Source organism: Danio rerio, chromosome 13 (genome assembly GCF_052040795.2).
Source record: "Danio rerio strain M-AB ecotype USA chromosome 13, GRCz13ab, whole genome shotgun sequence".
Lineage (NCBI taxonomy): Eukaryota > Metazoa > Chordata > Actinopteri > Cypriniformes > Danionidae > Danio > Danio rerio.
The window spans coordinates 31,836,195-31,863,545 of record NC_141033.1 but is presented as its reverse complement, the minus strand read 5'-3'; the positions used below and the strand labels follow the sequence as shown (position 1 = coordinate 31,863,545).

General features: G+C 32.6%; 2 protein-coding genes across 5 annotated transcripts in view; both read right to left on the bottom strand.

The window, feature by feature from the left end:
- Positions 1 to 22,589, bottom strand: part of parga (poly (ADP-ribose) glycohydrolase a) — a 55,949-nt gene extending 33,360 nt beyond the window's left edge. For 3 of the 4 annotated variants that reach the window (XR_015506007.1, XR_015506008.1, XM_087279474.1), the window contains exons 1-7: positions 22,425 to 22,589; positions 21,214 to 21,277; positions 18,540 to 19,220; positions 16,445 to 16,577; positions 15,766 to 15,888; positions 14,388 to 14,468; positions 14,060 to 14,134 (exon numbers count right to left, since the gene is read on the bottom strand). Coding sequence is in view for 1 of the 4 variants with exons in the window: in XM_087279474.1 (XP_087135600.1) it covers positions 14,060 to 14,134; positions 14,388 to 14,468; positions 15,766 to 15,888; positions 16,445 to 16,577; positions 18,540 to 19,220; positions 21,214 to 21,242 (1,122 nt within the window). In the remaining 3 variants the exon portion in view is untranslated. Of the gene's footprint in view, positions 1 to 14,010; positions 14,135 to 14,387; positions 14,469 to 15,765; positions 15,889 to 16,444; positions 16,578 to 18,539; positions 19,221 to 21,213; positions 21,278 to 22,424 lie in introns of all 4 variants that reach the window. The other variant, XM_087279475.1, reaches the window with a different exon arrangement.
- A 2,924-nt stretch (positions 22,590 to 25,513) lies between these two features.
- The window catches only part of myofl (myoferlin like), a 50,681-nt gene continuing 48,843 nt past the window's right edge, over positions 25,514 to 27,351 (bottom strand). Inside the window, exons 51-53 of the mRNA XM_087279405.1 lie at positions 26,242 to 26,351; positions 26,009 to 26,156; positions 25,514 to 25,892 (exon numbers count right to left, since the gene is read on the bottom strand). Of these exons, the coding sequence (XP_087135531.1) occupies positions 25,857 to 25,892; positions 26,009 to 26,156; positions 26,242 to 26,351 (294 nt within the window). The 3' untranslated portion in view covers positions 25,514 to 25,856. The remainder of the gene's footprint in view (positions 25,893 to 26,008; positions 26,157 to 26,241; positions 26,352 to 27,351) is intronic.

The window sequence follows — 27,351 nt, the reverse complement described above, 5'->3', positions numbered from 1 at the left end:
GTAGACCAAAGAACTTATGAGCCTGTCATAGATAAATTTCAACAGACATTTAACTGACTATAAGAAACTTAGCAAGTACATGTCAACTTACACTAACCCTAACCCCAACAGTCTACGGATAATCTAATGAGAATTAGTTGGCATGAAGATAAAATGAAAACTTAAATTCAACAAACGGACCATCTAAATACATTGTGACCACATTTTTTGCTAGTTCTGCTGAGAATTTTGTAAAAAACAAAAACAAAAACAAAAATTCTGTGGATTTATGCAGAATGATTTTGGGAGTATCTTAACTAAAAACTGAATAGATTAAATAAAAATCAATACCTTTAAAAAAATATATATGTTTACAATGTAAATCCAATGATATCCACTTATTTGGTAAACAAAGCAAGTCTCTCATAAAATATATCCACTCAAAGACAAAAAAAATTACTTCACAAACTGTATTGTAAAAAAATTATATGGACTTCGATATATTTGTCAATAATAGTACAGAAACTCATTTAAAATCTAAATAAATATCAATTTACACACATTTACACAAGTAAATAAATAGACTCAACGATGGGTTAAAAATCTGCAGATTTTTGTGCTTGGAGATTCTATGTGGGTGTACTCATGACATTACTAGGTGCTTTATAAACAAAACCGTGTAACTATAATATCATTGCATGATAACAGAAATCAATCCCTGAATCAGTTACCTAAACCAGAGGTTTAATGTTCAGTTTATTGCAACTGTTTTGCCTCATATGACTTCATTGTATTGAAAAAAAAGTGTCAGGGGTGTTCATTTCATTTCACTCTCAAAGTGATGGTAGCGGTTGAATACAATTCCCAATTAAAGCAATAGTTCACCAAAATGAATATTCTGTCCACATTTACACTTCCCTTAACTTGTTATAAATCTGTTTGACTTACTTTCTTTTGTTGAACACAGAGGAAGATATTTTGAACATTGTTAGAAACCTTCCATCTATTAGTTTTTTCTACTATGGAATCAATGGTTACAGGTTTTCAGCTTTCTTCGAAGAATCTTCTTTTGTGTTCAATAAAAAAAAAAGAAACTAGTAAAGATGTAAAGCCTTTGGAAGAGAGTAAATAGTGAGTGAAATTTCAGTTTTGGGTGAACTATGCTTTAGGGACTGCAATTTTAACCAAAATCCTCTAATTGGACTTAAGAAAAAAATACTTATTTTGGATGACCAGAGGTTAAGTAAATTTGCAGCAAACTTTTAATTCTTAGTGAGCTACATGACAATAATAAATACAATATTACCCTTATTAACTAAGTTTTAATGGGAAAGCTCAGCAATCATTGTATAAGTCTATTAATTGGAGCATCAAAACTGCTGAATTCAGAGAGATGAATAAATAAAACCCTTGGTGTCTCAGAGTAGAGAAACATATTAAATATATATATCCGAAAAAGCAGAATCAAAGCTTGATCTACTGCACAAAGGTTACCAAAATGTAATTTTGCAATACAAGCGAATCTCCAACAGAAGAATGACATCACAGAAGCAGAAGCAAAGACACAAAGACAATCCTTCAGAGCACTTTTCGTCTGGGTTAAAATACAGCTAACCAACGTCACCATAGATCTCGGAGCAAGCAAACAGCAGCACTTGGTGATATTCAATCTGCAGCAGAGGGTGTCAAAACAGCTCGCGCTGGCTCAGCAACCTTGTGTGATTTCAGCCTAAATAAATACCCTACTGTTTTATCTTCACACAGATTTACAACGCACTTATTTACAAATATATTGGCCACGATTGGCAGCATGCTCCGTCATCGGCCGTTTCATCAAGGTTACTGGGCGTTCTCAGCTGATTAAATGGGATTCCTGGAACAGATGCAAATGGGTTGAGGAAAGAGAGGCGGTGAAGTGCTCTTCTGGACGGGAAGCCTCGTCTGACAATTTAACCAAGGAGCATTTATACACCCGCAAAGAGGCCTGACTAAATGCTGTCATAAGTAATGACCTGCTTGACATCGTAAAATGCTCCTCTGGGTCTAATGAGTGAGGAGAGCTGACAGGCCGGATGGGCCTGAGCTGAGGTTGCAGGACTTAGACCTCACTAAATCAAACGGCCTGCTTCATTCCCACTTATACTGGCCGACCAGAACCTGTTAGATAACATACTACAATCTCCATCCATTCCAACCAATAAGAATTCAGAGCGGGGTCATTACTTTATTTTATGTTATTGATTTTCCAGTGTATAAATGGAAACAAAATGGCAGGTTTTTATTGGTGATGCTATATTATGTGTGTGCATGACATATTATGCTTGGTATGTAATGCCTGGGCAATAAAAGGATAGTTATTTTATTTTTCTAACATTTTTTATCTAAAAAAGAAAATAAATCGAGAAATGTATTTATATATAATTATATGGGTGAACCAAATATTTAAGGCTAAAATGTTCAACAATTTAAAAATTATTCTTTATTACAAGTCAAAATAGTAAAAAAATAATAATAAAAATTAACAAAATAAGCATTTCTAAATTCAATATGTTTTACAGATTAAAAGGTGTTACATTCATAGCTTGATTAGTTTATTTTATAAACAAAGTCAGTCCTTGCCTTTAAATGTGCTGTATTTAAGTTTTTGACTCTAATTTTAAAAAAATAGCATAATGTGTTTGCTGTTGCAGGCTAAAATGTGGCATGTGAAGAACAGGAGCAGCCCCTAAAAGAAGATACAGATTCAAAGCCATAAAAATTCACATGAGGTGGTTTTAATTGGCAAAAAATACAAATATTACTAACGTAAAAAATAAACAAGCAGTTTATAGTGTTAGTATTGTCAGGCACGCTCGCTGTTGGTGTTGGCATCCTGGGAGTAAGTCAAGCCTGAAGAGAATGAAAAAAAAAAAAAACCCTACTCCAATATTTTGAAATTTAGAGTGCAATATCTTCATTTTTCAGTTGATGTCAATCATACATACAGTACCTTTAAGTATAAAAATTGGAAAACAACTGAAACTAAGACCAAGCAAAATAACCTAAAGAACATATTTTTTTTATTTACAGTAAAAGTAATGTCCTATACTACACTACCTGACAAAAGTCATGTCATCGATCCCAGTTGTAAGAGCAACAAATAATAATTTGACTTCTTGTTGATAATTTGGAAAAGTGGCAGAAAGTAGATTTTCCTGATGAATCATCTGTTGAACTTTTCATACTTCAGTCTCCACATCAAAGTTACTGAAAGCAAAGAAGGTCAAGGTGCTCCAAGATTGACCATCCCAGTGACCAGACATCAACATTATTGAGCATTTCTGGAGTAAAATGAAGGAGGAGGCATTGAATATAAATCCAAAGAATCTTGATGAACTCTGGGAGTCCTGTAAGAATGCTTTGTCATTCCAGATGGTTTGATCAATTAGTTATTTGAGTCATTGCAGAGATGTATGGATGCAGTCGTCCACATACACAATAGTCGTTCTTTTTCCACTGCACCATGACTTTATATTTTATATTGTCAATAATTTCTGTTAAGTGACAAGACGTTTGTCTAAGCAAAGTCAGACCTCACTGACCTAATTAAAACATTTGAAATCAAAGCCTGATCTTATTTTATTTTGGTAAATCTAGAGGTACTTGCCTTTCATATAAGTTACTTCAGATACGAAATGATCAACTTCAAGTCAATGTAATGTGTATTTATATAGCGCATTTATTGTGTATGGCCATACAACCAAAGCGCATGAAGGGGTGGGGGGATGGGGTCTCTCCACACCACCACTAGTGTGCAGCATCCACTTGGATGATGCGACGGCAGCCCCAGGACAACGGCGCCAGTGCGCTCACCACACACCAGCTATTGGTGGAGTGGAGAGACAGTGATAGAGCCAATTCTGGATGGGGATGACTGGGAGGCCATGATTGTACGGGCCCATAGAGGGACTTTGGCCAGGACACCGGGGTTACACCCCTGCCCTTTTCACGAGAAGTGCCATGGGATTTTTAATGACCACAGAGAGTCAGGACCTCGGTTTAACGTCTCATCCGAAAGACGGCACTCACTAACAGTGTAGTGTCCCCTTCACTTTACCGGGGCATTAGGACTCAAGCAGACCACAGGTTGAGCGCCCCCTGCTGGCCTCACTAACACCACTTCCAACAGCAACCTAGTTTTCCCAAGTGGTCTCCCATCCAGGTACTGACCAGGCTCAGCCCTGCTTAGCTTCAATGAGTAACCGGTCTTGGCCTGCAGGGTGACATGGCTGTGACTACTCAAGTTATTATTTGTTGTTCCTAAAACTTGGATAGGTGACAAGACTTTTGTCAGGTAGTATATTTCTTACAAATCACACGTTTGGTTAAAACTCATTCTTTTGAGAGCAAAAGATTCCAAAACTTAACTGTACAGTAATCTGCAACATGTCCAAGGAAAACAAAACAAAACAATACAATAAACCTGTCCTGTGTATGCAAAACAGTTGACCAACTAATTCCACCCTTAAAATGATTTTATATAATAAGCTTTGTTTTGTATCTCAGTATGCTCACAAAAACATAGTGTGATGATGGCTGCAGGGAATCCCACTATTCTGAGGCACTGGGATGAGATGGTTGTGTAGGCGAAGGCGTTTGTACAGGACTAGAGGCTGGAAGTGGAGTTCTGTGCACTGAGCCAGCAGTGTGAATTTATCAGAGCCCACTGCTCTGACACTTTCATTTCAGGCTAGAGCTGAGGCTCAACTACAATTTATGACGAGACAGCTCCTAATTTGTATTTTGCTTCTTTCCATAGCCATTCCACCTCTGTTGTCAATCAAAATCCTATAGCAGCCACTCAACTTTGTGACAATTATTGGAGTCCTGCAGTAACAGATACAATTTAAAGAAGTCAGAGAGAATTTCTATTTGCACATCTTATAGTTACGAGCTGGTGTTACATCCCAAGCAAACAAAACATAAACAATGCATATTGAATTACTGAATGTTTGTGAATCCATTTAAATGAAATCACATTATTGAGAATTATTATGATTTCTACTCTTCAATTTGAATTAAAACAAAACACAGATAATGAGATTAATTAAAGAAACATGCTTGTTTCACCATACATTTTACACTATGTCCACTCATGCCTTCAAGTGTCACTGAAAGGTATGAAAGGTATAACTATTCTATTTTGGAGAAAAAATTCAAGATGGTTATTCTCACAGAATGTACAATAAACTATAACTAAATAAAAAAGTTATTTATGCTACTACTGGTTTTGAAAATGTATTAATTGTTCTTAAGTACAATTCAATTACATGTATTATTGTCATTTTAAATCAATGATTTAATGAACAAACAAACAAATAAATGATTCAGCATCTTCACTTTTGTCATTACTGGATAAATCAGCATTTTTTAAAAACTTTTATTTAAAATACATATCTGCAGTGACTGGTGTATCAATGTAAGTGATAAAGAATCATGCTACTTTTAACATATGATTTACTCTATGTTAATCCTTATCATAGACATTTCGTCACCTTAGAATTATAAGGCTCTATCTGACATTTTTGTCAAAAAAAGGGTTATTGACAAAATCTTACGAAATGACATCTTATTTAAATTATAGGATGTTTTTTTTAATAAGTTGTTTACATTTTAGGACATTTTATTTTAAAAAAAAATGTTACACACATGCTATTTGCTATATGGAATGCAAAAACTTTGAAGCTCAATCTCTCAAAATCATTCAGAACACAGATAGATCCTCCATGGTAACGATTTGTGTACTTCAGCATTCACTTAGAAATAATATATCTAGCCAATGGACAACTACAAACATGTAAATTCAAAATGTTGAAAATTAACCTGAACTTGCCACAAATATGTCACCAAAGTAAACAAAAATACCCCCCATATTTTGGATAGATGTACAATTAAATCCACATTAATCTTTTATTTGACTGCTGCATAAAAAAAAGACATGCAAAAAGGAATAAAGAAATCTGCAAATTGGCATGCATTTAGATCTTCAAATGTTGCATTAGGTTCACTTTTTTTATTGCTGAGCCTTATAACCAATCACACAGGATTCAGTTGTACTTATAAATGCAGTAGCCAATCAGAGACATAAGAATACCAGAGTTGAGAGAACACACTCACATACTAAATTCGGCATATTCCTAAACGTCTCATAAAGATTAAATAGCTGAATACATGAGTGCAGGGTTCATTTCAATATTTATAACGGGGGGTTGTATAGTTTTGATAGATTATCAGTAATGTTTTGCATGTGTAGTCACGTTTAACAAATTTTATTAGGCAACAATAATGCTCATAATTACAATATGAAGAACAATAACAGACAGTAATGATTTTTTCCCAATACTGTAGCCCTAACCCGTAATTAATTTATGTATAGTTTTCATCCAACTTTAATCTGACTAAATTAAGTAATTAATAATTTATTTGTATACATTGATTTTTTAAAAATATATTTATAGAAATTTATTTTAAAAGTTAGTTTCGACTGGCCACAGCAGAATGAACCGCCAACTTATCCAGCATATGTTTTACACAGCAAATGCCTTTCCAGCTGCAACCCAGTGCTGGGAAACATCCATACAAGCTCATTCATACACATACACTACGGCCAATTTAGTTTATTCTATTCACCTATAGCGCATGACTTTGGACTGTGGGGGAAACTGGAGCACCCGGAGGAAACCCATGCACGCTTTGATGATTCCTGGTTCTATTACACAAAACTTGTACATTTCATGTCAAGATTACATACAATTTATAAATATATAATATAAATTGCATTATTACTACTTGTTTATATTAACAAAGTTAAGATTGCATATGAATAAGTGAGCCATTTTATAGAGTTTAAACATAGTTTTACTATTGCTATAGAAAATACTCATATATGCAAACAATAATAAAATGAAAACAATAATATCTATAGCATCTCTCTCTCTCTCTCAATTCAATAATTGCTTTATTGGCATGACAAATGTTATATTGCCAAAGCATTTATAAACTTTAAATTAAAAAGAACATGCATAAAAACATAGTAAACACAGTAAATATTAGTAGCAAAAATATAAAATAATAATAGTTAGAATAATAAATAAAAAAATACCTAAATAAATTAAAAAATCAGACTAAACTCTAACTCTCTCTCTCTTTCTCTCTCTCTTTGATGTCAAGCCTGCACTGATATTTTGTTTCATTCACAAAAAACAAAGCAGATGCAGGAGCAGTGTGTTAAGATGATTTTATACCCTGATATGGTCTTGTTGCTCTATATTATGCTGTAAAAAATCCTAACATTTGATTTGTCAGTTTACCACAGCACATATTTGGCATGAACGCTTCCGAAGCCTCTTACAGCTATTAACTGACTGCTGTTCAGTGATGTTTCATTTAATCACAAACTGAAAATCAATAGCCAGATTTCCAAACTGACATACCAGTGCCCTCTATTGATGATCTAGGGAAAACAAGGCCGGTCGTTCTTGCATATATTTAGGAAAGCATATCATGTACATATACACCACAAAGATGCACATAATACCATAATATTCAATCACACTAACATGTTAACAATACACAAGGGATGTATGTGTTATCAGCAGCATATTAAAAACAGCTGCAAGCACTGAAAAAGACACAACATTAATTCATATCTACATCAAAACATATAGAATCCTCAATGCAAAAGAGCTTATCTTATCATTTATGCATTTCATTAATAGTGATGACCCTGAAGGGCTTACGTATGCTTACGAAAACAGTTTTTTTTTTTTTTTACTTTAATAAAATGATGGAAGCACAGGTACAGATTGCATTGCATCTGACTGAGCCAAAGAGCACAGAACCAGCTCAGGCTCTTAAGTGGACAGTTTAAGGAGCCGCTCCACTCGAGCATGCTTCATTAGAACACAGTGCACTTTGCTAATGGCTTTGATTGGCTCTCTTATAGATTTAATGGCTGCGGCTAATTAAATTTGATACAGCCATAAAAAGTCACAGACAGCTATTGATTTACACCGGTCTGAGATTATTTTATCAAATCATCTTAAGTAAGGAGGGGACATTCTGACGTCATGACCGGAGCCATAAATAAGAAGAGCACTGTAATGCAGAAATGGCTTCTGACTATTAATCTAAGATGCGACCTATGCGGTGCAGTTCAAAGACTTCCATCATAGTACCCTTGGGAAAGTCCCAAGTACTGAGGACTAATACAATTACCACACCAGCAGCTGTACATGTATGAAATGCAGGGTGCCCTTTATATTATAGATAAATATCAAATTCCTGGCTACCATGGATTAAAAAGTTAAATTTGCCATGACATCCAATGAACAGAAAAGGCTGCTGGCGCACATGTTTATTAATAATAAACAATAAAAATGTTTAAAATAACATAATACTAAAATGGTTTTAGCTACGATGGATAATTTACCCCAGTCTTGAGAGAAATCTAAGGAACTATATTTTGTGTGGGCATGAAGTGCTCCCTCTGCGATGTTTTATAGCTTAATAGCAGCTTTACAATCTTACCTTTTTTATCATCTACTTTTTTTAAAGTGGTCATTTTGACGACAAGTAATTCCCTGGCACGTTCGCTTTATTTAAATACCCGAGCTTAGACACACCAAAGAAAATGATGTCTGCAAAACTGTTGCAAAAAATGTATGTGTTATTTAAACAAATTAAATTTAGTAATGTTTATATTCATTTGTTGGCTTGAATTCAACCCAAATAATTTGTTTACAACCACTTAACTTTAAAAAAAAAAAACATTTAGTAAATCTATGGAATCATCTTTGAATAATTTTTTTCACTGCTTTAGCCAATTGCGGTTCAAATTTATTGGCTGACGCTACTATGGCATTGACAATCATCAAGCATTGACAATGACGCGCCATGTGAATCAGGGGTTAGTTCTAGACTTACCATAAAAATAGGTGTGAAACAACATGATATATAAAAAACGGTATAGAAAAAAATTTTAGGTAATTCATTCATTCATTTTAGTCCACATCGGAATGAACTGCCAACGAATTCAGCATATGTTTTACACAACGCATGCCCTTCTACCTGCAACTCAGTACTGAGAAACTCCTATACACTCTCACATTCACACACACATACACTACAGCCAATTTAGTTTTTTCAATTCCCTTATAGTGCATGTCTTTGGACTGTGGGGGAAATCCACGCGAACATGCAAACCCCACACTGAAATACCAACTGACCCAGCCGGGACTCGAACCAGCGACCTTCTTGCTGTGAGGTGATAGTGCTAAATACTGAGCGACTAAAAATAACAATAAGAAAATGAAAATTTCTTGATTACTGAAATAGACTTTTTAAAATTCCATGCTATTCCCTACATTCCATGGCCAGTGGGAACCCAGGAAATGTATTGTGGTTTTGGAAAGAAAGTTTTTCAGATTTTCAGAAGGCGATAGATCTCAAACTCATCCCTACTTATGAGACATGTAGAGGTAATATACCGGCAACCTTCGGTCTGCAGCAAGACCCTTCTCCTGTAAGCATGCCATTGTCAGAAATAAAGGTACATTAAAATTTATAAAACACAGAAACAAACAAACCAAAAATGTTCACCATCTAGCCTTAAAAGTGCAGTTTGTATAAAGCAAAGCTTGCACAGGAGTCACTTTCAAAGCATTCTATTAGTCAATGAGGTGAATATATGTGACTGACTGGAATACAAGCATTAGAGAAAATCTCAATTTTGTGGATTTGTTTACATTTTGCCCCACAAAAAAATGTTTCCACAGTTAACCTTGTGTACCTTACTTAACTTTAACCTAAATAATGGTATTTTATCTATTAATATTAGCTGTGATCTAAAACGTATGTTGTATGTTATATAGTGACATTACTATCAGCCAAAAAAACAAAAACAGCAAGTGTATAACATTTTGTGCATGAAAACGCATTTTTCTGAATTGGATAACAGATAAAGCTCCTACAAAGTTATTATGGCAATGGGTTATACTTGAATATACCGCTGGATTATTTAATCCACACAGCAAAATGTTGAATGTGTCATGGGAGATGGGATCTGGATTTGTTACACATGGCTGTACACCTCCAGAAATATGAGATGGTTTGAATAATTGGTCTTAATTTAGGTCTAAATTGGTGATGGTTGGTGAAGTATGAATATGTATGTTAATGTTTTTATTATTTTTTCTCCTCTTTTTTTGTCCTTGTCTTAGAGTCTATTTGAAAATTAATAAATACATTATTTACAGCTTTATATGTCTACATCTACATTTTTATTATTAATGTTTTAACTTTTTTACAAACTGAAGGGTGTACTGATCCTATCTGATTAATAAACACTTCCCATGATGTTAGTGCAAGTTGAAATGTATAATAATACTAATAATTCTTAAAAAAAAAAAAAAAAAAAAAAAACATTACATTCAAGACCAGCTTTCTCTAAGGTCTGTTCACACCAAGGATAATAACTACAAGTATACCAAGTATAAATAAAACATATCTTTATTAATTCGAGAACACAAAAACTCAAAATGGAATATCTAATCTGTTTCTCTTTTGTTTAAAATCATAATTTAATCTGAAACTCAATATCTTGGCATTAAAAAGTATATAAAAAATTAGCTATTCTGAATTCTCAAAAGTTCTTATTTCGAACAATTTGCTGCACATTTGGTTGCAAAACTCAATTTTGTTAAGTAAAAACAACTGAACATAAGTATGACTACACCAAGTCTAATTCCCAATTTTTTGTCTCATCCATACTCTCATGGTTCACCTAAAGGTGCTAAATGATTACCCCAGACCCCACAAAACCGCCACTGAGCCCAATTTTAAATCAAGACCTTTATGAAATAAGAGCACTCAACCTCAAGCATTCTTAAGTCACCTCCCTATCAGAGCCACCATTAAGAGCAGCTTCTGGCTATGTGGAAGAGCGTGGCCCATCTGTTGAGTGTGTTTATTTGCAGTAAACAGGACCCTCGTCTCCCTGGCCTTCCTCTGCCAGCTGCTGCTCGTTATGCTGAGTGCCCACCTCTGTCTTAATTGACTACTGCTGGATGCAAAGAGACCCCCGGGGACGAGGCAGCAGAAGGGGCAGACGCGGACGGCTTGGTGCGCATCCACTTGGAGGCTTAACCTGCTTCCTCTATTTGACTGAAGAGTGTAATGCCTTAAGTGCGCCAGTAAATTCAAACCAGTCTGACTGAACAATGATGAAACATATTTAGTATCATGGGGCCTTCTGCTCGCACCCGTGACACATCACAAAGACTTTATGTTTCATTAGCACCACAACATTAGAGACTTCATTTTATGGCAGCTGCGGTTATGAAATAGTTGGCCAAAATGCATTATGTAATCAAATGTAACCAATCAGGGCCATTTAATATATTTATTAACTGGATTATAGTAGGATCAGTGCACAACACAATTCATTTTGACCTTTTTTTGATGAATACTGTTTTATTGTGCAAGCATGTAATGCTGTTAACCTGGGGTGTGTTTCCCAAACAGCAACATAACTCGTGGCTAAACTATCATAGTATGATGCATCGATTGAGAAAAGAACAATGTAGTGATGAGTGTTTTCCAAAACCATAGCTGCTTTGCTGCATATCCATCATTTGAACCATGTTAGTTACAACGTAAAATGTCTATAATGACGCTCTAAACGGGGTGGAGTAACAACTACTTTAGAGAAAAACCCCATACTTTTTTGTGCAAAATATATTGTTTTACACGCACACGCAATTAAAAAAAAGTTCAATATTAGTTTGATAAAAACATGCACTCGCTTTCCAAATTAATTGAAACATACAGTTAAAGTCAGAATTATTAGCCCCCCTTTGATTTTTATTTTATTTTTTTTTAAATATTTCCCAAATGATGTTTAACCAAGCAAGGAAATTTTTACAGTATGTCTGATAATATTTTTTTCATCTGGAGAAAATCTTACTTGTTTTATTTTGGCTAAAATAAAAGTAGTTTTTAATTTTTTACAAACCATTTTAAGGACAAAGTTATTGGCCCCTTTAAACCCCTTTTTATTTTTTTTCAATAGTCTACAGAACAAACAAACAATAAACAATAACTTGCCCTCTAGTTAACCTAGTTAAGCCTTTAAATGTCACTTTAAGCTGTATAGAAGTGTCTTTAAAAATATCTAGTCAAATATTATTTACTGTAATCACGACAAAGATAAAATAAATCAGTTATTAGAAATTAGTTATTAAAACTATTATGTTTAGAAATGTGTTGAAAAAAATCTTCACTCCGTTAAACAGAAATTGGGGAAAAAATAAACAGGGGGGCTAATAATTCTGACATCAACTGTATGTAAACAGTACATATAGGGTCAATGTTTCTGTTACAAATATTATTGAGAATATGCCATATTCTATTCTAAAACATAAAAACCTCTCAGTTAACAGTAGATTTAGTTAACTGTACATTTATTGAGCTGCAAAAAAACATAGCAGACTAACATATTAACACCCTTATCTCATATATGAATCATATAAATCATTAGGCTAATGGTTGTAAGTTACAGTAGGCCATTAATTAAGAAAAAATCCTATTTTATAATAACAATAATAATTCTTCTTATTAATTTATAATTATTATTGCTATCATTGTTATTATTGTTGTTGTTGTTATTGTTATATTAATAATAATAATAATAATTATTATTATTAAATAGGATATTGTTTATTTATTTTTTTAACTTTACTTTTATAATTTGACCCATTCAAACCACTGCAGAAATGTTCTTTTATAAATATGTTTTTATTTAATGCATTTTTATTTTACTTTATTTAGCAATTATGTATTTTAATAGACTAAAAGTGACAGTGAAGATATGTATAATCTAACCAAGGATTTCTATAAATGCTGCTATTTGAACATTATTTTAAAACATACAGTCCAGTACACAAAGTAAATGATACAAAAAGGTCCTGTAGTTTACACAAAAATAGTAAGCAGCACTGTTTTCAACATTAATAACAAGAAACATTTATTAAACAGCAAATCAACATAGTACATTAACACTCTAATCTTATAAATTAATTGTATAAATCGTTATGCTAATGGTTGTAATTTACAATAGGCCATTATTTAAGAAAAGAAAAGAATTCTACTTAATAATAATAATAATTATTAATATTATTAATTTATTATTATTGTTATTATTATTAATAAGTAGGATATTGTTTATTTATTTTTTTAAAGTCTACTTTTACAATTTGATACATTCAAAACACTGCAGAAACGTTCTAACCAACAGGCCCATGTCATATAGGCCTACAATACTGATACATTTCTTCATAAATAACCTACTATAAATTAAAAGCACTAACGTGTGCTTTATATGTTTGTTTTCACAAGCTTTGGATATGTAACGTAAATTCTGCTGTTAAATAATAGGTTAATATAGCTTTAGCTTTAATGCTATTAACTAATATGCAAATGTGCATATGATTTACTTACAATACAGTTTGTAAAGTAATATACTGTATGAGAGACTTGCTTTATTTGCCAAACAAATGGATCCAATTAAATTTGCATTTTAAACCTAAAGTTAAAAAGTCATTATTTTTTAATTTAATGTTTTAAGTTTTTATTTACTATACTGCCAACATTATTATACAGTACATACATCTGGAGATTTTTTTGCTATCAGAAATACCAAAAAAATGTCTGAAGAGGCTATTTGGCCCTGAAAATGACTTATTGTTTTTGCATGTAGAGTTTTTTTAAACTCATTAGTGTTTCGTGTAAGTTGATTTAATTTATTACGTTCTGATTTCATTTGCACTAATGAAACTATCAAATGCAAATCAACCATCTGCATGCACAATATTTGGGATGCTTTGAACTACATCCAGATGGGATAAGTCAAATGTTTCGCAAATTAACACATGATGAAAAAGCAGCACAAATCCATTGGACACGAACATAAATGTAGGCATCTCTATTTTATACTAAAGTATATAGTGTTCTTGTAACAAAAATAAAACAACATATTTCTTACCTCAGTGCAGAGGACGTTCAAAGCTGTGAAGTCCCATCGTTTAGCATGCGCTGTGTTGTAACTCAATATTGCATCCTGTAAGGTTTATTCAAAATATAAATAAATATGTATAAATAACAAAAAAATACTGGCAATTAAATATGAAAGTAAATGAATACTAAATTTTTTTTATTTACAAGAGCTTAAGCAAGGAAGAAAATAGCACAGAGCAATTCTGCCACCCTCTGGATAGATTCATCTCTTGTTCATTCAGCACAACTTTTACGTTTAGACCTATACCTTTTGACATGCATTTCATAAATGTCTCAAGAGATTAAATAAAACCTACCCTAATGTCAAGTGAACTTTTGCATTCTCCTTCCAAAGCAGAACGAATCAACTCCCACCGACTTTGCACTCCACTTCCATCCTGAAAAACAGACATCATTTTCACATGATACACACAATTATGTTTAAAAGTTTGGGTTCAGTAAGAGTTTTTTGAAATAATTAAATATTTTTATTATATTATATTATTATATATATATATATATATTTAGCAATGATGCATTTTAATAGATTAAAAGTAACCCAAGAAATATATATTCTTACGAAGGGTTTCTATAAATGCTGCAATTTGAGCATTTAATGTAAAACATACAGTACAGTACACAAAAAAAAAACTACCAAAAGTTTCTGTAGTTAACACAAAAATAGTAAGCAGCACTGTTTTCAACATTGATAAAAAAAAAAAAGATTATTAAACAGCAAATCAACATATTTGACTAAGGATCAAAAATCACACATTTTCTACATTACTGTAATATTTAAAAACAACAAAAAAACTTCTTTAAAATGTCTTAAAAACCTTAATAAAATCTCACTAACTCCAATCTTGTGTATTATATGAATAGGTCAAATAATCACTTGACACTTGAAACTTTAATGACTAACTTTTAAAAAATTTAATACAGCCTTGATAAGCATAAATTAAACATGCATTTTAATTTAAATATTTCTATAAAATTCTACAGTGCTCAGCCAATATGAACACACCCCTCACAAATCTTTCATTTAAATTAATATTTTCTACAGGATGCTCTACAAAAGGTTTTCTTTTTTGTCTTGTTTTTAGTCCAAATATCTTCATTTCAAAGTGAAAACAAGATTATTTTACTTACTCTAATGGCAAACCATTTTGCTTGTTTTAAAAAATAAAACTCTTAATTTTGGGTAATACAATACAATACAATATTTTTACTTGATCAAAGAATTTTCTCAACATTTGGACTAGAAAAGAAGACAATACAAAGTAAGAATTGGTTATTACTGTACCTGAATACTCACCAGAAAACTGCCAAATAGAGTTATTCAACTTGTGAAACTGTATTCCAATTGCAATATATATTGCATATATATAGATATAAATTTATGTTAGGGAATAATATTGAATAAAAAATGGCAAAAATTAAGAGAAACAAAAAATATGTATAAACTTTTTTGAAATTTTGTAGTTTGAATTTTTTTTTTTCAATATTTTACTTACTTTATTAATGATCATTTTTAAAATGGGATGCGCTTATTTATGCTGAGCACTGTATATACGTATGTATACAAAATTCTCATAAAACTCAACATAAATTTACTCTCACAAACTTAACCAAGACCATGTACAATCTCCATTCAAATTATTTTCAGGCAAGCATTAACTTAACAGCAGACATTACCTCATTCTCCATAGGGAACATGTTCTTTTCTGAACAAGGCATCTTTACGTTCATATCATCCCAAGAATCTCTGAATTTGGTCGGATAAGGAACAGGGACTTGACCTTCTTTAAGTAGATCTGTCTATAAATGTAATTCCACATATCATATATCATATAAATATTTTTTATATATTTATCATCATAAAAAATGTTACACACTCAAACACTTGCATACAATTTAACCAATAGTTTGTACTTATTTTGTTTATTTTATAGTGTCCTTGTTACCATGCACCTACAAATCTAAGAAATGAGTAATAATACTACTACTACTACATGTACTTACTTTTAGGACTGCAATGAAAGTCATGTTTATGGTTTGTTGCATGTAATTTTCCAACATATCACTTCTTTTTCTATTATGACTATTGTAGGTAAATGGATCATGTGTATAAAGACACTAAAAAATAAACTGTTACCAAACATTTTTTTATCAGTAGCGACATTTTAAGTACAATCCATCCACTTCAGTCCAAATTCTTTGAATAAAACATCAAGACACTGAATTGTATGTGATGTGGGTGAAGCGTAGAGCTGCTTGGACCTCCAGAGCAGCATTAGACTCAATCTGACAGGAGACCCTGAGGCTCTGGCTGAGAACATCACAGTGTGGAGACTGAGCTGTTAGCGTGTCTTACCCTGATGAGGACTCTGTGATTGTCTGTTGCCCTGAGGTGCGGCAGGGTCTGTCCACACTTTGGCATTCTCCTTAGATTCTCTATTGGGGTCCCGCGCCAATCCGGTTCCTCCTGTTCCGCCGGCACTTGCTCACTGGACGGAATCAACAAATTAGGTTATTTGCTTTATTATAATTTAGGTTACACTTACAGAAGTGCCCATGCAACAGTTTAACTACACATTAAGGGGTGAGTGATACTAATTAATTAAATGATTTAATATTTGGTAAGGATGAATATAAATTAGATGTAATGTTCATAATTTAACATGTGATACTGCAAGTGATACTAAATATTTAATTTCACAAGCACATTTAGATTATTCAGATAAACATTTTAAACACTTAAGATACTACTAATACAACAACTAATACCAATACTTATTATTATTTTATTATTATCAACATAAGAAAAGTAACATAGTGAAGATTTATTAACAAGCATATTCATGTATGAATAATTTCTGAAGGATCATGTGATACTGAAGACTTGAGCAATAAACAAAAGTAAACTGCATTTTAAATGTATCAAGTATGGGTTCTTAGGTTATTAAAGGTGTTTTCTGCCACTACTTGTTTAGCCTGCATTAATGCATTAGTGTAAGCTGCCTGATTAATTATTAAAAGATGGGAATCTCAACAGCCACGCAATATAAATTAAAAATGATAGTGATTTGCATATGTTTATTAATCCTTCGAATCGCTGCACTCAAATCGGTGTATGAAAAACACAAAAAAAAGAAAGTGATTCATTTTTAATCTTTTGAGTTAGTTATGAAGTTACAGTCAAATAACACAGAAATACTGGGATAACAGTTTATAATTTAGATGAATCCACTGATGTTTATGGTAAAGATTAGAATCTCCATTATATGCTCAAAAGTGAAAGTTGTAGGCAGCTATCACAATATTCAACCAATAGATGGCGACAATCAGTCATCAAAAGATGCCACTGAATAATTCTTCAAAAATGATCCATCTAGCATCAAGTTTTTTTGAGAGAATAACTGAATTATTTATTGAAAATGAGACTAAAAATAAACATGAATTTTATAAAAAAAAAATTTTAGATTTATACATTTAACGTTATCAGCAACAGTAGTAGTAAGTACATTTTTCACAGTACTTTATTTTCTTTTCCGTTGAAAAAACCTTTATACATACAGTTCTGTCTAATTCCTTACAAGAAAGAGATGGACCATATATCAAAGTTCTCTTGGAAGTACTGACGGTGAATTTAGCTTATTACAAAAAGGAACTCAAAACCCGACCTCTCTTGCTACAAATGGACAATTTGTAAATTAGTGTGAATCTCAGTTCTTCTAAGTATAACATATTTCCAAGTTCTCTAGCCCACATTTCAAAGGTGGGGGCAGCATCAGATTTACACATTTGTAAAATGATTTTTTTTTTTTACAATACACATACAAAATAGAATTGCTTTTGTTTGATTTCTACGGCTAGAACTGTCCTCTGCTCCTAAAAATCCAATACTAGGGTCAAGTTCCAGATTCATTGAATTCATTACAGAAAAAAAAAAAATATATATTTTTTTTACAGAGTGGTTGTAGTTTACTGTATGACCACAAATACAATTTATTTTTATTCAGCTGATTATCTCTCTTTATTTTATTTTTAATAAAATTACAAGTTCTAAGTTCTGTTTGTTAAAACAAGTTTTCGCAGTATTGTTTTTGTAGTAAATAGAAAGCAAATTACATGTGTCTCCCCTTTATGGCCAATCTGATCTATGACAAAAAAAAACATAACGTGATTTAAACTGTGAAATTTCTATAATCTAGAGAAAATAAAGTCAAAATATATTTTGCATTAATCAGGATTTAGCAATGAAAGAACATGTTTAAATGCAATTTTATTATTTAAAAAATTACTTTTGTTTTATAATTATTAATATTCATTTCAATAACTACATTTAATATATTTCACCTAAATTGCACATTATTTCAGTATCAATGACTATACAGAAATATCTTTTAAGGAAATGCATTTGCAAAAAAAATAAATAAATAAAAAAAATAATAAAAAAAAGACAATACCTTTTTAACGAAGATGCCTGTGTCTGGCTATCAGGCTCAGTGGTGGGCACATTGTCAGAAACAGAAGCACCAGCACAAGAATTTGGCTCCTCTGTATCATTTGTTTCCATAGGTACCACATCAGAATCATCCTTGATGTCATCTCCAGTATCTTTAACAGGTTCTGGACTGGGAATTGAGGGTTTGGGCTCCTCTGTTGGCCCTTCTCTCAAATGACCCTCTGGCAGGTCAGAGCAGACAGATTTTTCCTCCGAATTGCTGGACTGAGGTGCTTGGCATACTGGACTCTCTGGACTCATCTCCACATCTTCAACAGTTGTGTCACCTGCATTTAGTGACAGGCTGAGGTTTGTCTCTGATTTCTCTGTAGACAAACAAGTCAGTTTGCCAACCTTGGGATCTGGTGAGTTTGATTCAGATGCTCTTTCCCCATTGCTTGGCTTTGTCTGAGTACTTGAATCATTACTAGCAGGTGTATCTCTATAAATGATGCCCTTTGTGTCTATTTCACAGTTCGCCAAAGAGGACTGGTTCTGGTTTACAGATTCATCATTCTGCTCCTTACGCTTTCTTGTTAATTCAGATATCTTTTCATCGTCAGTCATGCCTGTCTGATTGCTTTCATTTATTTCAGGCTCATCACTTCCTGCATCATCAGACATCGTAACGTCAACCTCATGTCTGTAAAGAAAAAAAGATAAACAAAAATGAAAGATGAATAAGATGTATAATTGACCAAAATTATATTTCAATTCGATAATGATAATTAATGTCACGATCATCAGCGATTCAGCCTGTGCAGATCACTGGTATACACACAGATCACTAACAGACTATAAATTTGCCATTTCAAGAACTACAAGTTCCAGTCATGCACCACACACACTGGTTCCTAATCCCGTTTGATTACATTTACAGAGCTGAAGCTGCTCAAAGACTGATTAGTTGGGCTATTTATACAGCACACAAACACACATACTTTGTTGAGTCTTGTTATACTGATTGTGAGCAATATGACGCGTTTTCCTTGCCTTGCAGGCTTTGACCCTTGCCTTGTTTGTTTGTTTCACGTTGCTGCTGCCTGCCTTTTTTCAATCTGTCTGTTTATTGACCATGACTCTGGACTGTCCGTACACATCTGTTTGCTCCTGTGTTGACAGTTGCTTGCCTGACCAAACTCTGCATAATAAACCCTGCATTTGGATCCGCACTTCTTGTCAGCGTCCCGTTCACATTACAATTAAACAATATTTAACTGATTTTGTACATGGAACTTGATTGGTTTAAAGATATAGTTCATTCAAAAATTGAAAAGCCATTACACTCATTTGTTCTAAATACGTTTCATTTTCTTACTTCTGCTGAATACAAATGAAGACATTTTTAAAGATGTCTATTTAATTCATAGTGTTTTTTTATTTCATTCTTCAAAATATGTTCTTATGTGTTGAACAAATAAAATATGGAACCTCTTGAGGGCAAGTAAATGGTAACAATTATTTTTTGGGATTACTTAAATACATAAATATGACAATAAAACCACCAGTAGATGGTGTTAAGTCTCTTAGAGCATCTATATATGCATAACTCAATATTTCTCTATTCTACAGTAGGTGAAAAAGAGCTTGTAAGCAGTATGAGTATGTCTGAATTCATTATAGTCAGTAAACAATAGGCCAGTGGTTCTCAAACTGTGGTACGTGTACCACTAGTGGTACGCAGGCTTCCTTCTAGTGGTATGCAGAGGAATGAAATATGTCATGTACATGCTACACACATTTCAAAATTTACCGAAATTATGTATATAATATGCCATAAATGACATATAGCCTATATTTCTGAGGTAATCTGCCACGTTTTTTTAACCGTGCAGAGTTGTAGCTGCTTTACTGGGCCTACCACGCTACTGTATTTCAATACTGCTCATTTTGGTGGTACTTGGAGAGACAAATTGTTTCTGAGGTGGTACTTGATAAAAAAGGTTTGAGAACCGCTGCAATAGGCGACACCTGGATGACTTACTATTCTGACAAGGCTTTGAATTTCGCATCTTTAATATCTCAAGACCACAACAAAGGATGTGTGAATGGAGAACTGATGCATCACACAGATGCAAATCTAGTTACTAGTTCATCTAGTCGTTGTTAAATTCATTAATATTTATATGTCTTAATGTGATTACCAGGCCCTTTTCACATTTTCGTGTTTCTCAGTAGCGGAAATTTTCATTTAAAGAAAAACTCCACGATGATGTTATCAAAAAAGGATGGCAGCCAGAGGGGAGATTACCGTCAAATGTACCGTCCTGTCCCATAGACAGTGCATTAGAAACAGTTCGCACAAGCGGTAATTAGTTTTTTTGTAATTTGAAGCAAAGATAATATATTACATTCATGAATACATATAAATGTTCATGTGTTTTTTTTTTCAAATCTAAATATTAAAAACTCTCAAGAATTTAAGATGCTGATGATCGTTAAATGCATCATAAAAGGCTTGTGAAAAGGGTCCACTGAATTATCAAATATTAATTCAAAAAGGCTGATTTATTCAGAAACAAAAAATAAAAATTTATTAAACAAAATTTAATTTCTTAAACAACAGACTAAAATACAGGGGTTATACACCCCTACTTTTTTACCCATTAAAAAAAAAGGAAATATGATAAATTTACCTCTTAGGTTCTGTATTACATGAATCCATATTCACCGTAAATACACTGTCTGCCAGACTGCTTGCTGTGAAAAACAAAAGTGAAACTTAGAAATGAAACTTAAAAGTGAAAAATAAAAGTTAGTTACTCATTTCTGCAGGAAAAGAAATCTACAACTAATATCTTCTAGAAACGAAAGGATTGTTACAAAACAAGAATTCTGACATTCCAAAGTTATTTTCTACAACAATAAAAAGAGAAGCAATCGGGGTAAAGTTGGTTTTATATTTGCACATTCAGACTTTCTCCTTAATAGTGTTGTTTTTGAAAAGTATACCTTGCACAGTAAAATCATATTCGCAGCCAAAGACTATCAAAGAACAACATTGATGTTCACAATCAATTAAATAGTGCTAATGTTTTAAAGTCGTATTTAACAAATATTCAAAGTACCATGGTAAACGATATAGGAAGCAAATTCCATAACTTTACATACCCTTAAAAGCATGATCATTGCATATGACACTGGAATGTTTTATATCAAGACATGCATATTTAAAATTGGGGTAAAGTTGGTTTTATATTCGCACATTGGTTCATTTTTTAACAGTGGCAATTTGTTACTTTGAATATTCGATCTGAAATGACATGCAAGTATGACAACATTAACCGTGAACAATATTGATCTTTTGAAAACCAATGATTGCTAATATGACTTTAATCGAATTGAATTTGCTAAGAATACTTTTCTGAAATAAACTTAGAAGGTGAACCTCAATGTATTTGAAAAAGGTATACAGTCAGTTGATTTATTCTGTTGTTGTGAAAGGCTAAGCTAGCTAACTGATAACAAAAGCCAAGTCAGTGTTTGGATGATTTCCAGATTAATATAACGTTATACATTTTAGATTAAAAAATAAATTCAGAATATTATATGTCAGACCTTTCCGATTAACATATTTGTTTCAAGATATCATAACAATCATAACCAAATTAAAAATCATAACAGCTGATGTTAACGTTAAACTACAAATCTCCAGACTGTAGCTGAATTTCACACTCAAAAAAAAAAAAAAAAATCGCGTACATTTTTAAAACATTAAAAGTGACCGCCATTATTATTGCTAGAAAATCAGAAATACTGCTTCAAGACTTCAGGCCGATATTAGTCTACCAGTCAGGCTGCTTTACTGTCAGTCTGCTCGCTTTGATCACGAATCAAACAATCATACTTGCACTCCTGTTCTGCTTTGTCTTCGTGTCGTTGTGCAGCTCACACACATATTCGAGCTCTTTTCCAGCAGACGGGAAAACGGCGCCGACTTATGCAAAGATGTGTCGTATTTATCACACCATCAAAACAGAAAGAAGAACACACACTAAAAATTAAACACACTGAAAGGAGTGCAGAGAAAGGCATCAGTTCCGGGTCGTAGAGCTACTGCTGATTGGATAGTTTCTGGTCACGTGAAAGCTTTAATTTTTTTTGGTGATTTTTTTTGACGTTTTGGTTTAACACTTAACGTTACCTCTTTTCTCGCTGTATAATTGTAATTAATCTGAGCTATTACACACACACACACACACACACATATATATATATATATATATATATATATATATATATATATATATATATATATATATATATATATATATATATATATATTATATACTTGACTTTACTTTTTTTCTCACCGCCACACTGGTCATTTTCACAAGACAATTTTTTTTTGTTGGAAACTGTATTTTATATACTCAAATTTGACTTTTGCATGCTAAAAGTACTTGAGTAAGAGACGTTTTACTTAATTTGAGTCATTAAAAACCTACAATAGGTTGATATAAAACCAAAACAATACCCTTTCTTGTCTTAGGACCTTTTATTAAGCAAATTTTTGAATAACAGTAAGTTTATGACATGTTAAATATATAGGAAATCTGCTAGTTTTAAACATACAGAATAATAATAAATACAGTTATGTAACAACTATAGGCTAACATTACCGTTATATCTTAGGACATATTTGATTAACTTTTTATTACCTACACCAAATGTTGACTAATGAAGGTACATTTATAACAACTATTTATTTGATAGACTACTGTATTGTCAAACCATGTTGCATACAAATGCATTCAACAGACTTATATGACTTATTGCTGTAGAAGACAAATAAAACAAAAAGAAACAAAGTTTATTTATTTATTTATTTATTTATTTATTTATTTGTCATTCTAAGCTCTTTGGTTTTGCCTCTTGGTCATGTGCACGAGAAAACCGGGCGCCAGGCCATGCCAGTGTTCACTGGATGTTGCTCGGCGGCACATTTCGAGCAACAAACACATAATGTTCTTCGCGATATTGCGTTTAAGTACACAAACCGCAAGGAACTACAGCACAGATGGGCCCGAGTGAAGCTTCACGAAGCGGACTTCGTGAGATTGGCGTGGCTCCACTCGTATCGTCGGTACTGAACTCACCTTGGTCAAGTACAAACAGCAACACCGAGCGAACTGACAACGCTGAGAGAACCGACAACCTTTATAGGAATGCAGATGCAAATTTTTACAAGACACGTCACTGATGTCTCGTTGTCATGGTGAGCGCTGAAGAGGGCTCACCTCATTGGAGCAGACAGACTCGGGAATTTGCGTCACGGCGAGCTGCGGTCTGCTGTGGACAAAAACATAATTAACATATTAAATATATATTTTTACATTTTTGGTGCTGTGTGATATTCTGATTCTAGATTACGGAGACAGATGAACATAATTGGATGCCGAGCTACTGTTGTTCCCATACTTATAAACTTCCGGTGACCTGTTATTGTGAGCTTTTCTATCATTTTATACGGTTCCTTTTACAGCATCGATGTTGTAATGTAATTAAAATACACTCAGTTCAATAAACTTTGGCATTCATTTAGTTGTTCAAGCGTAAAACGAGACAAAAGGCTTTTACTCGCACTTGCCCGTTAGAATTGGCAGGCTAACGCAGAAGCTCACTGGAAGCGCTTAACCCAGATTACTGGCAAATAAAAAGTCCTATTAGCATGCTTCGGCATCAACATCATTATAATTATTAATTATTTAATTTATTTGAATTCTAAATTACTATATATATATATATATTAAGCTTAAAATACTTTTAATGTCTTTATAGTGTATTCACCTTTGTTACATTAAAGTCAATTGTCCATTTGCTGGGACCCAAGTGCTCCCTCTTCAGGAGTTTATCTGTACTTATTTCATGTATTGGATGTAGTCTAAAATATAAGCCTAAAAATGCCCCCTTGATCTATTAATGAACAAGAGAATAAACAAATAAATAGTTGAAAAAAATATGAAAATAGCAAAAACAAAACAAAGTTAAATGAACCTTTAAATTAAACTTTTAAATGAAAACTAAAAATATAAAAATTACAACCTACTAGAAGCTATAGTATTTGCTGAATAACAGTAAATAACACTGCTGTGTACATACATTCATAGAAAAAATTCGGGCAGCTTTTTACACAGACACATACACACACATTCTACTTTTTAATGACAGTTTAACATTTAATTTACATATATAAATTAATAAATAAATAAATATATATTTATAAATATTTTATAAAAAATGTTGGACTTACATCATCTGTTGAGCACTGAGATTTGTTTGACTCCACGTCTTTTTTTCATCAATGACTTTCGTGACCTCACTTTGTCCGTTTAACTGTTGGAATCCTCCACACACAATGGAGAGACAAACCTGGTCTGGCCTGGTCTTTGGCCTGGTCTTTAATGGAACTCTCAACTTTTTGTATACATGGTAATGGTGTTAATGCGAAAATGTCAGTTTGTGCCACTCAGCTTTTGATGTTGGGTCATCCTTTTAAAAATCTTTGTAAAAAATATTTTGTTGATTTCATTATTTTTATTTATTCATCTTATGAAGTCTACCAGGGGTGGGATGGGTAATAGTGGGATCTAAATGTGTACTTGTTTTTTTGTTTTTGTTTTTATTTGTTTGTTTGTTTGTTTCATATTATTGTTCCCGGAAAAAAAAAACAATATACAGTTGTTAACAAAAAATAAATACTTATAAAAAGTTTAACTATATTGTAATATTTAAATACTAAATAATTGAAGCATTTACAAATTCTTGAAAATTACATTTGATCAATGACATCATAATATAGACCCATTCTATCCGTTAAAGATCTACATTTAATTACTTTTTAACATTTAATTACTAATTACATAAAATTACTATTGCTAATATTAAAAAAGATGAATACAAGAAACTGTTGACTAATGCAGAATGAACAAAGAGTAGATACATTTGGATTTAATTGAATAGAAAAATGATTGTACTGTAAATGACAACAACAAAACAACCCTAACATTAGTATTACTAAGAAGTATTATTAATTCGCGTTCCTGTATATGAACAATTAAACAAAAAAAGCAACTTTCAGAGATTGTACAAAGTAATATAGTGCAACATTTAGCAGCATTCGCAATCTGCCAACCCAGTGTTGTCTAAAAAAAAGCATATCACTTGTCATATATAAAAGATTCAAGTCTTTTTGCAGAGAATGACATCAATAAAATTCAATTTCTCCATTGACTGTGTCCAGTGCAAGTTGCAGTTTCCAAATCTTGAATTTTTCCTATTAAAATGGCTTTACGAGTTTCATGGAAAGGTAGTTCTGAAAAGAGATGAAAGGGCAAATATTTAAAAACACACATAATATACTGTAGTGATCCTAACATAAGAATTTTAATCAATTCCCACATTAACTTACAATATCAGGAAAACACTTACCGGGAAAGAATACAAAAGGATTCCAATAAACAGGATCACAGGTATGAGAATAATTAATCCAATGAAGAGCCATTTGTATTTGCGCCACACGATGAACTTCATGGTCTTGCATGGATTTGTGAACCAAAGGAAAGATGTATCTGGACGGCTGTTTGAACATAGTACAACACACAGTATTACTCACATCCTTTAATGAAAGATTATAGCGAACAACCAAACACTGATGTTCTTACTTTGGAGACTCTAGTTTGGGGTTCATGTTGGGTTCATCTCTTCCTTTCCCAGCAGGCCTCTCATCCGCCTCTTTCTCCTCTACCACCTCCAGAGTCATTTCCACTTTACCCTGACATCCCAAAAACAACATTGTTAAAGGTATAGTTCACCCAAAAATTATATTGTTTACTCATTTTTCACTTGTTTCAAACCTGTTTGAGTTACAGTATTTCTTCAGTTGAACACAAAGGAAGGTATACTAAAAAATGTTTGGGAAAAACGTGTATAGTGCTTTTTGTTTCTACTATTATTGCTAGCTTTTTTACATTTATCATTTTTTGTGTTCAACAAAATGACATAAAAGTTTAGAGCCACTTAAGTGTGAGTAAATGGTGAATGTATAACCTGTACAGTACTTATTTAAACTCTAGCTACTGGTTTTTAAAGCTCCGAATGGTTTAGCTCCAGTATATTTGTCTGATTTATTATCTATTCTTAATTCTGTAAAGTCATCCACCCAGAAACTATGGAACCTTTGCTATTGCAGTTCCAAAACTTTGAACAGCCTTTAAACTGCATAAGTTTACAGTCAAACTCACAGTCCACCTTTTCTCTTTTCTCTCTCGTTTTGAATTAAGGTTAGCTGTGATATGCTAAATTTCATTCAGTGGTGTAATTGATGTTGTCCTTAGTGTTAATGTTTCTCTTTTTTTTTTGGTTTGACTGTAAAGCACCTTGGTCAACAATAGCTGTTTTTGTTGGTGCTTTCTAAATAAAATTGATGTTGTTGTTGTTGTACTTATACAGTACTTGCTGTAAAGCTGGGTGATGTGGGCATAAAAAATAATCACGTATTTATCAGGTATACAATTTTTGATATTAGTTGATATAATAATAACAAAAAATGTAAAATCTCAGTTTCTTTCAAGTATAAAGGCAGATTTTATGCTTCTATGTGAAATTAATACAAAAATTAGAGAATTGTTCATATAAATGACTCTTTTTTTCTTTCAAAACATGACAAACACATCAAAAGATGAACTTTTCACAGGTCTGAGGTACAATATTTGCATACAATGAACTATTAGTCTGAATAACACTTGCCAGAATACATAAAGTATTAAAATAAA